Source organism: Anabrus simplex, chromosome 6, assembly GCF_040414725.1.
Source record: "Anabrus simplex isolate iqAnaSimp1 chromosome 6, ASM4041472v1, whole genome shotgun sequence".
NCBI lineage: Eukaryota > Metazoa > Arthropoda > Insecta > Orthoptera > Tettigoniidae > Anabrus > Anabrus simplex.
The window spans coordinates 304,536,648-304,551,850 of record NC_090270.1 but is presented as its reverse complement, the minus strand read 5'-3'; the positions used below and the strand labels follow the sequence as shown (position 1 = coordinate 304,551,850).

Sequence of the window (15,203 nt, the reverse complement as noted above, 5' to 3'; positions counted from 1 at the left end):
CGGACATCGTCTACAAGTTGTTGCGTAAAACTAGTTCAATTTCACATTGCACCGACATTTGCTGGCAGACCTAGTGTTTACAGTGCACTATGTCTTCTGGTATGGGCTAGAGCAATTTTGTTACTTTCATTGATCTGTCTCTGTCTTATCCTTGGCTTTGACAATATGAAAGTGACTCAGGTATGAGCGATGCTAGCAATGCCATTCCTTGTGCAGCCAGTCCCTCCTATGAATGGTGTGAAAACGTTGTTCATAGGGTCGGTTGGTGCATGCATTTCAGTGGGCTTGGCAGACTGATATGTAATAGCAACTTCTGGCTCGGTGAGGAAAGCAACGGGAAACTACCTCACTTCTCATTTCCCTAGTACGCCTCTTCAGTGATGCCTAGGCCATCTATGACAGCTGATGGCAGAGCTGTTGAGGATCCAACCAGCCTTAGGGCTGAAGACTGAACATACATACATATCGAAGTACGTAATTGTGACGGGAATACTCTATAACATTGTAAGAATTATTTCCTTCGTCACCAAAATATCGATAAGCACAAGCAGTGGTCGTATGTTATTGAATGTGGGGTCTGATCCGTCTGATAACGATGTGCACTTACCTGTCGAAAGAATTTGAGCAAACTGGAGCATTTTAAATTACACATTCCACTTATGCGTAATGGTGGTTGCATATGCAGCAAGGCGCATCTTACCTCGTCTCGAGTTCGAATAATGCACGCCTCTAGTATCCAGTTACGTACGTGTACCTACAGTAGCCGTCAGGTTCTGTACTTAAACCACTCATTCGTGTACCTACCAGTGCATACAATGCCAGAATGCGTATCCTTTATAATTATGTTATACTGCGTCAAAGTATCCAGTATTCCGGAGATAGTAGGTTCGAACCCCACTGTCGGCAGCCCTGAAAATGGTTTTCCGTCGTTTCCCATTTTCACACCAGGCAAATGCTAGGGCTGTACCTTAATTAAGGCCACGGCCGCTTCCTTCCCACTCCTAACCCTTTCCTGTCCCATCGTCGCCGTAAGACCTATCTGTGTCGGTGCGACGTAAAACAACTAGCAAAAAAAAAAATACTGCGTCAAAATAGACCTCGGTAGAAATGAACGCCCTAGTCGCTTGTTGACACGTATTTACGAAATGGAGAAGGCCCGTGGTTGGCTATTTGGATACTCGACACAAACAACATTCAGCTCCGACAACCTCTAGGCCTACGACACGGTGCTCACCGCACAATGCGGGGACAACGCTCTCGAGATCTCTCGAAATTTCTCGCGAGAAATAGTGCCTGCGCTAGTCTCGAGAAATCTCAAGACTTAGTCTCAGACTGCCCATCACTAGCTCATCGCACATTGTGGGGGACAACGCTCTCGAGATTTCTCTAAATTTCTCGCGAGAAATAATGCCTGCGTTAGTCTCTAGGAATCTCGAGACCTCGTCTCAGACTGCCCATCACTAACAGACAGACTGACAAATTCACACGGCAAGCGGGTGGATCATACCTTAGTGTCCATGACCTTGGCAAAAATATATACCCCTGCTACCTTTCCTCACAGCACATGCAAACAAAGAGAATATGTGCATGCAAAGTGTCCACGACTTGCTGTGGCGCTATGCAAATCGGTTAGCTGGGACGAACGACATTTTGCGCCTATTCCCGCTAATAATTTTGTTAATTAAGGAACAGGGCTTATACAAATTGGTTTTTTTTTAAATTCCTGGTTTCAACCAACTAAAATGGAAGAGAAATATAATATTTTCTCCATAAATTAGGGGGTGATTGCCGCTACTGTTCTTGCTTATCAGCTTCATCATGATATAGACATCAACACTCAATAACGGGCCATCTGGATACTTGTTTATTCTTTCCTTTTCTGTTTGGAATTTTTTTCTCCTGTGTGTGTCCTGTGTTCCTTGTACTTTATCACCTGTAGTTATCTTTATCTTCTTTTGTCCTGTATTTACTCTCTTTCTTTCTATCCTACACTTCATGCATAGGCTGAGGATCTGCCAAGATGGCCCCTCAATGAGTGTAAGGCCTGCCCTCCTGATGAAGCTGGTAACCAGAAATGAGCTGACTGGAGGGGGGGGGGGAAGAAGAGAAGGATGTAGAACTGGAGTTGATGAAGGTAAAATCAATGTATTTGAAGATGGCAGCATATGAAAATGTGGAGATTGTCCTTATCCGTTGGTATTTTCATGTTTATCCTAGTTTCCTCTTTCTTCCCACATCAACCAGTGCTGTTATATGTTCCTGCCTCTTTTCACAAGTTATGACTTGACATTCAAGAACAGTGCAACAATAACAATCTAACTCGCTCATTGACTTTCTCTGCCCTTCCTTCATACTTTCTTTTTTTCTCCAAGTCCCTGCCCAAAATTCCATTCAGAAAGCAAGGGGAGCATAATTGCCCCAACCCATGAAGGATAAATCTATGTAATAGCTGTATTACCTCTCATCCGAGAATACTTTATCTGACTGCTTGCTGGAGAGAAATGTAGTGTCTGTAAGATTCCAATATGCCTTCAGAGAGCTCCATTTACTCTCCACATCATCCACTATGTAAGCAATCTTCACATGGTGGTGGTTGATAAGATTGTTCAGATGGATCTGGCCTAAAAAAAAGAGAGGTAAGACCTTAATAAATAGCAAGTACAGTACTTATACAATAAAAGCAATAAAACCTTGTACCTTGTCAGTTCATTTCATTTCATTAAAATAAATCAACCTAAAATATGATGAAACAGAGAGCCTTCATATCGGTACTTAATGCATAGGCATTTTATTGGACTTGTCTGAAGGAAATATGCCGTAAATTGTAAGCACTTGGATAGTAAATCTATACTAATATTATAAAGAGGAAAAATGTGTATATTTGTTTTGTAACAGATAGACTCAAAAACTATTCAACCGATTTTAAAAATTAATTCACCTATAGGAAGTTACATTGCCAGTGAGTAACATAGGCTGTATTTTATTTTCAAAACAATTCGAGGGGAGGTGGTGACGGCGGTAGATATAAAAATAATAGGCAAAATTGAATTTGTCATACAAGGACGAGACAAACCTTATTTTAAGCCCCTTGACGCAAAGAACAAAACTCGGAAAACCATGTTTTAAGGCCCAAAAACCAACCATTATGGAGATATTGGCACCACACTACCCCTGCTCTAGGAATTGGATAAGGAAATGAACTGTCATAACCATGGCAACGTCAGCTCCAGGATTCTATAGCAGCGAGATTATGCATGTACATTTGGGCATAGCTGCCAACCAAAACTGGTACACATGACTTAGGTATTTCAACCAAATTTGGTACATATATGACTTTGTATCAGGAGACAAACCGCATGGGGGTAAGACACCCCTAGCACCCCTATGGGCAGGGGGCGAGGGGGGTAAGGTATAAAAATAATCTAGAAAAGTATCGAATCCATATTTTAGGGGGTCATGAGATGAACAGTGACACTCCAAATTTTTTAAGGTCTAAGTTCATCCCCCTTCAGAGAGGTGGGAGTAAGATATTAAAATAATCGAAAATAGTGTCGAATCTACAGTTTTCGGGGTTACTGAGATGAATGGTGACAATCGAGAGTGGGGAACAGTCTCATTGACAGTTGAAATCCATACATCGTATCTATAGTGCAACGGCTAAATGCATAGTTTTCACTTACTAATTTTTGACCGCATCAAATACTTCCCAGTCAATTCGAGGTTCCGTAAGGACAAAGTTTTACTTGAAAATTAAATAATCAAACACGTCTGAATAATTCTAAAACTACAAAATAGATCATAAAATATCAATCAACAAGCCTAAAAGTAGTTCTATAAAAATTCACTTCACACATAGCTAACTGGTAATACAAATCTTAAAGGTAAACATTCAAAAACTATCCGGGCAACACCGGGTACTATGGCTAGTTCAAAGATAAACTGGTAATTATTTTAAAGGGGAAAAGAACACTAGTTTCACTGAAAAAGTCTCATTTAAAATCACTTGGACTCCCTTCATAACAATCAACATTTTTTTTGTATTCTGTAACTATTACCATAAAGCTTTTAAAAAGAAAACCATTCAAAATTAGAATAGTTAACCAGTTAACTACCGGTACCGGTACTGGTACTAGTGATGGGCAGTTTGAGATGGGTCTCGAGACTAGCGCTGGCACTGTTTCTCGTGAGAGATCTCCAGAGCGTTGTCCCCGCATTGTGTGGCGAGCAGTGTGTCGTACGCCTACAGGTAGTCAGAGCTCAATGTTATTGTGCCTAGAATGCGAATAGCCAACCATGGGCCTTCTCAATTCCGTAAGTACGTGTTAACAAGCGACTGGGGCATTCATATCTACCGAGATCTATTTTGACGCAGTATAACATAATAATAAAGGATACACATTCCGGCACTGTATGCAGCGGTAAGTGCATGAACGAGATGGCGAACACCTACCTTGATATTAGAGACATGCATTATTCGAACTCGAGACGGGGCAAGATGCAACTTGCTGCATATCGTCGGTTTACTTCTAAAACCTTGTATGTCCCGATGCACTTCCTACGCATTACTTTCCTTAAGGCTGGCCACGCCTCGCGGCCACATATGGAGTTGCAGCCTATCAGAACAATTTCCTATGCCAATGTATAAAGGAAAATGGACCTTATCATACTGCATAGTAGGGATGTTGTTTTCATCACGTATTTACGCACTCCTACAGTATAATGCATTTAAGGTTCAATTTCCTTTACATATTAGCACAGGAAAATGAACGCAACGAAAATCGTTCTGATGGGCTGCATATCAAAATGTGGCTGGGAGGCGTGACCAGTCTTAAGGAAAATAATGGGTAGAAAAAGCTTTGCGAGATACGAGGTTTTAGAAGTAAGCCCTCGATATGCAACTGTCATTACACATGAATGGAACGTGTAACTTCACACAGGTGAAAAAAATGAGAGTATCCTCCTAATTCAATACATCATAAATATTTCATCATTAGACGGAGTAAACAAATTCAAACATGTTTCGACTTGTTTGAGCCATCTTCAGTGAAAAATGAGGGGGGTTGAAATAATTTAATATAAGTTTAAAATGCCAAAAAACATAATGAAGGAACGAATGAAAAAAGAAACAAAAGAGAGCCTAGAAGGAAACAAAATACACAAATATACAATATTTATATCATTAAGTGGAGAAAAAACAACTCACTGCGACAAAATTCAGTGAAATAGGTGTTAATACAAAAATAATAATTGAAACGAATAACTTTGTTAACCTAAGAAGAAAAGAAATGAAAATAAATGATACAAATGGAAATGAACAATAGGTGCACATGGTGAGGTTGCGGACCTCATAATTTACAAAATATTGGTTTTGTAACAATAACAAAAAACTGGTTCAAATCACTGTCGAAAATTCGGGCAGAAAATCTATCCTTGTAGAAACCCATCACATCAAATTGGTTAGGAGGGGAGCGGGAGTGAAAAATATTGAGAAACCAAGCCTGATATAATGTGCAGGCAGAAAGCCAGTGACAAGGAAAAACACCGATGACATTTAAAGCTTTAGAACAGCAGCATTAGTAATATCTTCTCAATCTAGCTGTCCCTTTCTTGATTATCGTTTAATAATGTTGGCTGGTTGGTTTGCCTTGTTATAAAGGGTCAGAAGGGCGGCGACATAAAGTTGAGCAGCTGTGTTAGGGAGATGACAGATGTATGGTAAACTGTAAGTGACCTAGTGGAAACCGTCAATGAAGTTCCAATCTGTAATGGCAAAAGATGAGGTTGTGTAAGAATCGTGGGCTTATAAGTAAAAAGTGTGGAATGTGTGTGTAGAAAGCTTAAACTTACGGTGTTTAGCATGTGGTTGTCCTCTCGAATGCCCTGGCCTTCTCAAAGTAACGGTCTCGTCCGGGCGATCGAGTCTATTGTTGGTTCAGCTGTGTTTACGAGGATGGAAGGAGCGGAGAGGGAAGGGGGGAGTGGTGGTGTGGGGTTTGTTTGTATTATGGAAGTTCTGACAAATATATGCAATGAATGTTTCAAGTAGAATGTTTTCTTGTTAACTTCATTTAAATTGTGAGAGGGGTTCATAAACTGATCTAAATCGATGTGGATGCTCTCGAGAACGTTGAGCAAGGTGCCTTTTTGTTCATAATGCAAGGTCTTAAGATCTTTATCTATTGAAGTGTATTCGTGGCTGGATGCTTTATGATGTTCACTCATAGCTGAAAAACTATTATATTTGAGAGCGTTGCGATGTTCGGCGTATCTTATGGCAAAATTGCGGCCTGTTTGACCAATATAGCTGGAATTACAGGATTGGCATTCTAATTTATAAACTCCGAAGTTCAAATATTTGTTGTTAATGTTGTTATTGTTGACAGTGTGTGGATTGAAAATGAGTTTGGAGTTGGTGTGGGAGGTTCTATATGCTATTTTGATGGGTTTTTTAATGTTAGAAATTTCGTAAATGCTACTATTATTGAAGGTGAATGTGGAAACATTTTCTTTTAGGAGCGTAATCTTTTTCTAGGGTAGTTTTGGGCCTGCTCTTGTATCTATTGATGATTCTACTGACCGGTTCTACTGAAACCATTGTGTTCTGCAATATTGCAAATAGTATTAATTTCTTTTTTGTAATTTTTGCGAGATAAAAGAACAGTTAATGCTCTGAGGACCATGCTATTGTAAGCTGCTTTTTTATGTATGTCTGGGTGCACAGAGGTCTGATGGATGGTAGTGATGGTGTGGGTGGATTTCCTGTATATATTGAAGGATAAAGTGTTGTTGGTGTTGCGCATAATGGTTAAGTCCAGATAATTAAGGGCATTATTGTTTTCTGACTCTATGGTGGATTTTATATGTGGGTCAATGGAGTTGAGAAATTCAAGTACTGTGTTACTGTTAGTAATATGGGAGTCTAAAATAACAAACGTGTCATCCACAAAGCGTGTCCAGTGTTGAATGCTGTTAATCTTGCCAATGATGTGAGAATGCTCTAAACGATCGATGCAAATATCTGCAAGGATTCCTGAAGCTGGTGACCCCATGGGAAGACCTATCTGTTGGTAAATGACATTATTGAAAGTGAAGAAATTGTTGTTCGCTCCCGCTCTCCTCCTAACCAATTTGATGTGATGGGTTTCTACAAGGATAGATTTTCTACCTGAATTTTCGACAGTAATTTCAACCTGTTTTTTGTTATTGTTACAAAACCAATATGTTGTAAACTATGTGGTCCGCAACCTCACCATGTGCACCTATTGTTCATTTCCATCTGTATCATTTATTTTCATTTCTTTTCTTCTTAGGTTAACACAGTTTTTAGTTTCAATTATTATTATTTTTAACACCTGTTTCACTGAATTTTGCCGTAGTGAGTTGTTTTTTCTTCACTTAATGATGTAAATATTGTATATTTGTGCTAATTTTGTTTCCGTCTAGGCTCTCTTTTGTTTGTTTTTCATTTGTTCCTTCATTATGTTTTTTTGGCATTTTAACTTGTATTACGTAAATGATTTCAACCCCCTCATTTTTCACTGAAGATGGCTCAAACGAGCCGAAACATGTTTGAATTTGTTTACTCCGTCTAATGATACGTCCATACGAGAACGTTATTTCACGAAATGACTGCTGATATACTATGAAGCTTACACTTGTAGTTACTGGAACGTCGCACAGATCGCAACACAGGAGAATCGGTCTCGAGATCTGTGACGTCAGTCTCGAGCGAGAGCGTTGCTCATCACTAACTTGTGCATCCTATTGACTCGAGTTAATTCGGTGAGTAGTTATGAAGCCGTCACCTTCCACTCTTCCAAGGGCTTTCAGGGCCTGTACAAAGAAGGCTAGACTAGGCCTGGCTTTGCTTTACTTCACTTACACACAAAACACATCACACTAACAACCACCAACAAGACCCAATAGGGACATCCCTCCATCTAGGGTTGGTGTCAGAAGGGCACCTGACAATACAACTAGGCCATTATGCACTTGTTATATTGACCCTACATAAATGGGAAAAGGCCAGGAAGAAGTCTTAAGTATATATTAAGTTGTATTAAGTTTTCAAATACCGGTAATTAGTATTTCTTTGTCATAACCTGTATTCACTCATGCTCATTTTTGTATATAATTTCACTGTCTGCTGTAATATTACTGTAAAGTTCCCTTGCAGAGTCTTTAGCTCTCAAGAGTCTTCCTTAACCTAGTTGCTTTACGTCGCACCGACACAGATAGGTCGGTCTTATGGCGACGATGGAATAGGAAAGACCTAAGAGTTGGAAGGAACCAGCCGTGGCCTTAATTAAGGTACAGTCCCAGCATTTGCCTGGTGTGAAAATGGGAAACCACGGAAAACCATCTTCAGGGGTGCCGACAGTGGGATTCGAACTTACTATCTCCCCGATGCAAGCTCACAGACGCGTGTCCCTGACCACACGGCCAACTCGCTCGGTCTTCTTTAAGCAATAGACAAAAACTTACCTCAACTTCCTCTGTCAGTGTTGCCAATGTAATGAGAAATGAAATAGCCGGAAACATTATACCAATGGCAAATGGAGCTCTTAATCAGGAGAGAAGATCTAGTGCATAATATCTTGGTACTTCCCTCCTGGCATATGTAATTTTATCGAGATACTGTAGTTTACCAAATTATGAGTTTAGGAAAATTACTCACCTGCCCTACCAACTCCAAAGAGAGCAACAACAACAGGCTTAACGCTCGGCTTGGTCGATGGGTCAAGATTTACTGCGGCTTCATAACTGAAAGACACACAAAAAAACATTTTACTGATAAATTCTGATCAATTTAAAAATACTATAAGTTATGAGTGTAATTAGTACGGTAGATACCATAAGGTTCTAATAGTCCTACTTCTAGAACCTTCAGCTAGTGGTGGGCAGTCTGAGACGAAGTCTCGAGATTTCTCGACATTTCTTGAGACTAGCACAGACACTGTTTCTCGCGAGAAATTTCGAGAGACCTCGAGAGCGTTGTCTCCGCATTGTGTGCTGTGCAGCGTGTCGTAGACCTACAGGTAGATGGAGCTGAATGTTGTTTGTGCCGAGTATGCGAACAGCAAACCACGCGCCTTGTCCATTCCGTAAATAGGTGTCAACAAGCGACTAGGAAGTTCATTTCTACAGAGGTCTATTTTGACGCAGTATAACATAATTATAAAGGATACGCATTCTGTCATCACATGTAGTGGTAAGTACACGAATGAATAGGTTAAGTACAGAAAATGACGGCTACTGTAGGTACACCTACCTGGATACTAGAGGTGTGCATATTAGAACTCGAGACGAGGCAAGATCCGCCTTGCTGCATATGCAACCGCCATTAGGCACGCGTCTAATCTAAAATGCTTGAATTTGCTCCAATTCTTTTGACAGGTAGGTGTGCATCGTTATCAGACCCCACATTCAATATAATATGACCACTGCTTGTGTTTACCGATATTGTGGTGACGAAGGAAATAATTCCTTACAATGTTATATAGTCTTCGCGTCATAATTAGGCACTTCGGTATATGGCGGTGCATTGTGTAATTGTGTCTAGTTGTACGCGACAACTTGAAGACGATGTCCGAAACGCAACGTAAGTCTTGGATGTCGGTTATTTTGAGGAGATGTCACATAGCACAGCCCGCTGTGTTCTTTGTTTAAAAGAAGTCAAAATACGTCGGCAGAAATACTTCTATGATGATCCGGTACTTAACCCGCAAGTGGTCGCTAGCCGAATTATAACACGAGTGGTTGCATATGAGACTTTCTCTCACATTAAACTTCATTTAAAATAAATATATCTTCCATGATTTTGCGGGACGTAAGAGTGAAATAATGTACTGGAATGAGACGCAAAGTCTGCGATATACATTTTAGATTAAAAACACGAAATGATTAGCTTTATATTACAGAAAAAAATTACTACTTAATGGAAATTAGTCATTAGTTCCGTCGCATTTCAGTATGTAATATTGACAGGAGTGCCGGGCTGAATAGCTCAGACGGTTACGGCGCTGTCTCTCTGAGCGCAAGTTGGCAGGTTTGATCCTGGCTCAGTCCGGTGGTATTTTAAGGCGCTCAGATACGTCAGCCGTATATTTTAGTGGAATATAAAAAAATCATGTGGGACAAAATTTCGGCATATCGGCATCTAACAATAAACGTAAAAAGTAGTTATTGGGACGTAAAACCAATAGCACTGTTATTAATATAGAACTCTCTGACTGTCGCAATACCAATGCAAGAATAAAGTACAATAGGTCTTCTCTCTAACATTTGAGTTAGTGTTAGCGTTTATTCCTCGACTCATAATTTTTGAAGATTCATTTATCAGTAACTGAAAATGGAGAACGTTTCATGCACAAGTTAAGTCAAATACTAACGCCAAAAATTTCTATCTCGACTTCAACATAACACCAACGCCACTGGTCGCGCGATGAGAGAACTTCTCACAGAGGGCGCACGAACTCGTACGAATTTTTGTTCCGACTAGAGGAGGGCATGCTTACCCTTCAAATGTGAATCGCCTTACTTACGACAGTTACAAACTCAGCCAGAAGAGGGAACAGTCATCCCCCCGCCCAGCCACCTTTCATCAATGAGAAGTTAACTCACAATACAAAATAATGTGAGAGAAAATCTCATATAGCGACCACTCATGGGTTAAAAACGCATACCGGTACTATCGCTGAAGAGGAATCGTCACATAACACCTCCGGCCCGGTCTGCATCACAAGAAGCTACTCAGTCGACAACAACTGCGAGGTATCCAGGTAGGTGTACATCCTACATACAGTTATTAACAAATTACACGGGTTATTCAGCTAAGAAGTCCACCTGAAATAAGTCATGAACAGTTTAAGATACTGACATTCTGTTTTCACTTTCGAAGGTGCTCATAGTTAAACACGCAGTGGTTTCCTAGGCTTTTGACAAAATGTATTGGCACACACGTTTCCATATGCGAACTGGTGATATACTATCAAACTTACACTCGTAGTTACTGGGACGTCGCACAGCTTGCAGCATAGGAGAATCGGTCTCGAGAGCGATACGCATCATCCCTCTCGAAAAAATTGGGGCATACTCAGGCATTTTAGATTACACGTTCCACTAATGTGTAATGGTGGTTGCATATGTAGCAAAGCACATCTTTCTCCGTCTCAAGTTTGAATAATGCACGCCTCTAGTATCCAGGTAGGTGTACATCCTATCTACAGTTATTCACAAATTATACAGGGTTATTCAGCTAAGATGTCCACCTCAAATAAGTTGTGAATAATTTAAGATACTGACATTCAATTTTTACTTTCGTTAAAAGTATTAAGGGGCACACAGTACAACACGCAGTACTTTCCCAAGCTTTTAGGCTTTTAATAAAATTTATCGGCACACACGTTCCCATATGAGAACTGCTGATGATATACTATCAAGCTTACGCTCGTAGTTACTGGGACGACGCACATCTCACAATAGAGGAGAATCGGTCTCGAGATTCTCGCGAGAGTCTCGAGGTCTGTGACGTCAGTCTTGAGAGTCTCGAGCGGGAGCGTTGCCTATCACTACCTTCAGCGGTACCCCTTCCAGGTCTGTACACCTCCAAAAATTTATGTTGCCTATTATCTTTAGAGATTAGCCGTACACTAGAATTTCATGTTTCTCATCCTTAACACTTTCATAGCTTACAAATTATTTAATCAATATGAGTACTCCCCCCTCCTATCGAATCTATCCTGTCTCTGTGATAAACACTCCAGTTCCAGGAAAAACTTCCGCATCGAAAATATCATTTCTTAGCCATGACTGAACTCCTGTTGCAATATCTGGTAATATTTATTAAAATCCTTCTCAAATTAACAAACGCCAATACTCCGGAAATAACTGCCAATAAAGGCTTGTGCGATACTAAGAAGATCCATCAAGAGCTACGAGAATGTGAACTTATCTCCTGGTGTTGCAATACCGCAAAATTACTCGGAGTGCAACTTAGCAAAGTGTATACACCAGCAAACTATTGGATACAATATCATACCAGACTGTCTTCTAACGAGTGGAAAGAGGCTATAAAGATCACCGTTAATTTTTCTGCGGTGCGTTCGGTGCCGTGCAGATCCCTGTACAACAATCTCTGTCGGCATTGCCGCGGAGAGAAAGAAACTCTTTGTCATGTCCTAAGATTCTACAGACGATAGGAGCTCTTAAGGAACACGCAGAACCACCAGTCTAAATCTTCCGAAGAACTGAAAAAGAAGGGATTCAATGTACATGAGGAGGTACGCGGACTGGCTATAATGGCAGTGTGCAGAGACATCATAGTCTTTACAGACAACAGTTCTTGGGGATTCATTTCAGATCCGACCGTCAGGTTTGAACACCATAGCGGTTAGCCGGTGGAGGTCAGTCTAGAAAAGATTAAAAAAGTTCGAACCCACTATCCCTTACTACAAATCTAAATACCACCTTCAGGAAATCGAAATAATAGGGATAATGGTCGGAGCTCATGGTACTGTATCTCATCATTTTGCCGCCATGTGAAAGTGCTTTCAGATTCCAATGGAGCTCATCCCCGAAATCGTGACTCTCTTCCTCCGAGGCGCCATCAGTATCCTGAGACATCACTTCTACAGCACGGAAATGCCGCATTAGTTACTGTATACTGTTGTACCATGTCTTCGTTATAATTTAGAGCTTTCCTTGATTAATAGAACTTTATAGATACAATTTGATATGTTTTACCTTGTTCTTATAGCAGCCTATAAATATAGGAGGTGGTTCTTTAATAAACGGAAATATTTTACCCTTTCCTTAAATACTTCTCCATTTTATCTCCAACAACTTTATTTCATCTTTATTAGACTTCGAGCTCCGTGTACTCTCATCACTTCCCCCTATCCCACCCTACTGTCCTGAATGTATAACCCTTCTAAACAAACTCCTTAACTTAAATGTTTCCCTACACCTTAAATGAAGGCCGTCTCATCCCAGATCCTCATCTCCTCTCCACCCATTAAGATCTGCAAGTTTCACACCCAGTTTCCTACATACCCGTTCCATACTCTCATTTACTTCTCCTATCACCATCCAGTCAGTATCCCTCCAGCACAGTGTCACTCTGATCATTTCCACTCCCTTAGAGATCACCTGCACTGCCATAAGTACATCCCATTCATCCCAACTACGTACACCTATTAATTAATTACCTATGTGCATAAATGGGTGCAAAGATGCGTTCGCGCAAAGACATGACAGACTGGGATTATCGTATTTGAACGTGCCCGTGCTACACAGTCAATGAAGTTGTTGGTGTACCAGCATAGACTGTCCAATGTGTACTGGAATGATGTACTACTCATGACCATGAACATGGCTTAATAACTTTAGTTGTAAAAAGATCCTAACCAGCTGGGACCAGAGAAAAATGTCACACCTTGTCAATGAAAATAAGTTTCAAACCCGACAGGAATTACTCATGTCAGTGAATGAAGGTCCATCCCAACCAGTTTCAGAGTGAAATTAACATTTGGAATGGGGTACCTCGTAAGAGTCCATTGTTCATAGTGGCAAATAAAGTTGAATCTCTTTGATGGGTTAAACAAAACCGAACATGGATTGGGGGCTTGTAGTGTGGTTTTGCACGTTTTGAAATGAAACAAGGCACTCAGTACACCAATGGCCATTGAGACATTTAACCTGTAGTATGTGGAGGGTGTAGTTCTAGCCAGAGGTGGTTCTGTAATGTTTTGAAGGGGTTTTCCATACTGTGAATTGGCCCCTCTCATTCAGGACACCATGAACAAGAACCAAGATGGTTAGTTCAACATTCTCGGTGACCAAGTGTTGCTCTTCATGACGAGTGTGCTGTGGACACTCCCCGTTTTCCAAGATGTGACAACTGTGCTTACAGGTCTACATGCATACATGGCTTGTTTGATGAACACTGACACTCTGTCACACCAAGAAGGGCCCACTGAATACTCCAATGTGAATCCCATTGAGAATATGTGTGACTGTTTGAAACGGCGGGTAATACATGCACATCAGCATTTCCCCAATTTGGTGGTGCTACAACATAACATTATCAACGAGTGGCTGCATCTGGATATAGCACACCTTCTGAAACTTGGAGACCCTTCCTCGCTGAATCTAGGCAGTTATCGAAGCTGGAGGTGGTAGAACGATGTCTCCAGTGGAGGACTAATTTCTTGTCCAGTAAGCTTTCGTTGTTACTTTCCTGCTTGCCTTACATTGCTGGTACCACCTTCTCCTTCCCTGCTACTTTCCTAAACATCTACCTTAACGCAATTCCTGGATAACATTCTAACCTGGTTCTTTTTCGTCCATATACTTTCCTCATGTTCCTAACAATGGAGTCCCCCATGTCGATATCCTCAACTCTATCCAACTCTTTCGATCCCCTCCCCTCCTGGTCCCTTGTATCTTCCCTGATGGCTGCAGTAATCACTTCTCCTCCCTTTTCTCCGCCTCATGACCCCGTTCCACCTCCCTTTTCTCATACTCTACTCTGTGGTTCACTTTCTTTCTTGTACCACCCCCTTCTCAGACATGCCTCACCATTCCTAATTTTCTCTCTGCTGTTCTACCTGGAGTGACTCGTATCGATCCATCATCGAAAGCTCTTCTGCCTGCATTCCTCACGAAAATATGAAATATTATGAAATACCAACAAAATAAAATAACATATTCTGTGAATTATAATTTTATACAGTGATTCTAATCATGACTAAATGGTTACGAACCGTTAGTTTTAACAGTGAATGGGAGGAGCAATAATATTCAGTCGATATTAGCCTATATGATGCTGTAATCATCAAAAGGCGGCCAGGTCTCCGTAGCAGAGATTCAGATCCACACCTTTACATAAAAATGTTGGACAGCCCTGCTGTATGTACGAGTGCTATGTACTGTAGGTGCCTACACTACTTGAGTATGTGGATGAAACTACTTAAGGAATGATTGTCTTGTTTTAAATGGTTTTGTCTTACAGAAGCTGAACTCTTTTGATGATGAGTATGCTTGTTGTTTAAAGGGTCTAACATCTAGGTCATCGGCCCAATGAACTCTTTTAGGAAAATGTGGAGTAATATATGTAAATGTGATCGAGTAAAGTGTCCTGTCTGATGACAGTGAATGGTTTGGTCAATTATACAATTTGAAGACATTTGTCACTTCATATA

At 40.7% G+C, this 15,203-nt stretch overlaps 1 protein-coding gene across 1 annotated transcript in view; it reads right to left on the bottom strand.

Moving 5' to 3' along the window:
- The window catches only part of LOC136876505 (uncharacterized oxidoreductase YrbE), a 67,549-nt gene that overhangs the window by 34,507 nt on the left and 17,839 nt on the right, over positions 1-15,203 (bottom strand). Inside the window, exons 2-3 of the mRNA XM_067150517.2 lie at positions 8,678-8,763; positions 2,459-2,621 (exon numbers count right to left, since the gene is read on the bottom strand). Coding sequence (XP_067006618.2) covers positions 2,459-2,621; positions 8,678-8,763 — 249 coding nt within the window. The remainder of the gene's footprint in view (positions 1-2,458; positions 2,622-8,677; positions 8,764-15,203) is intronic.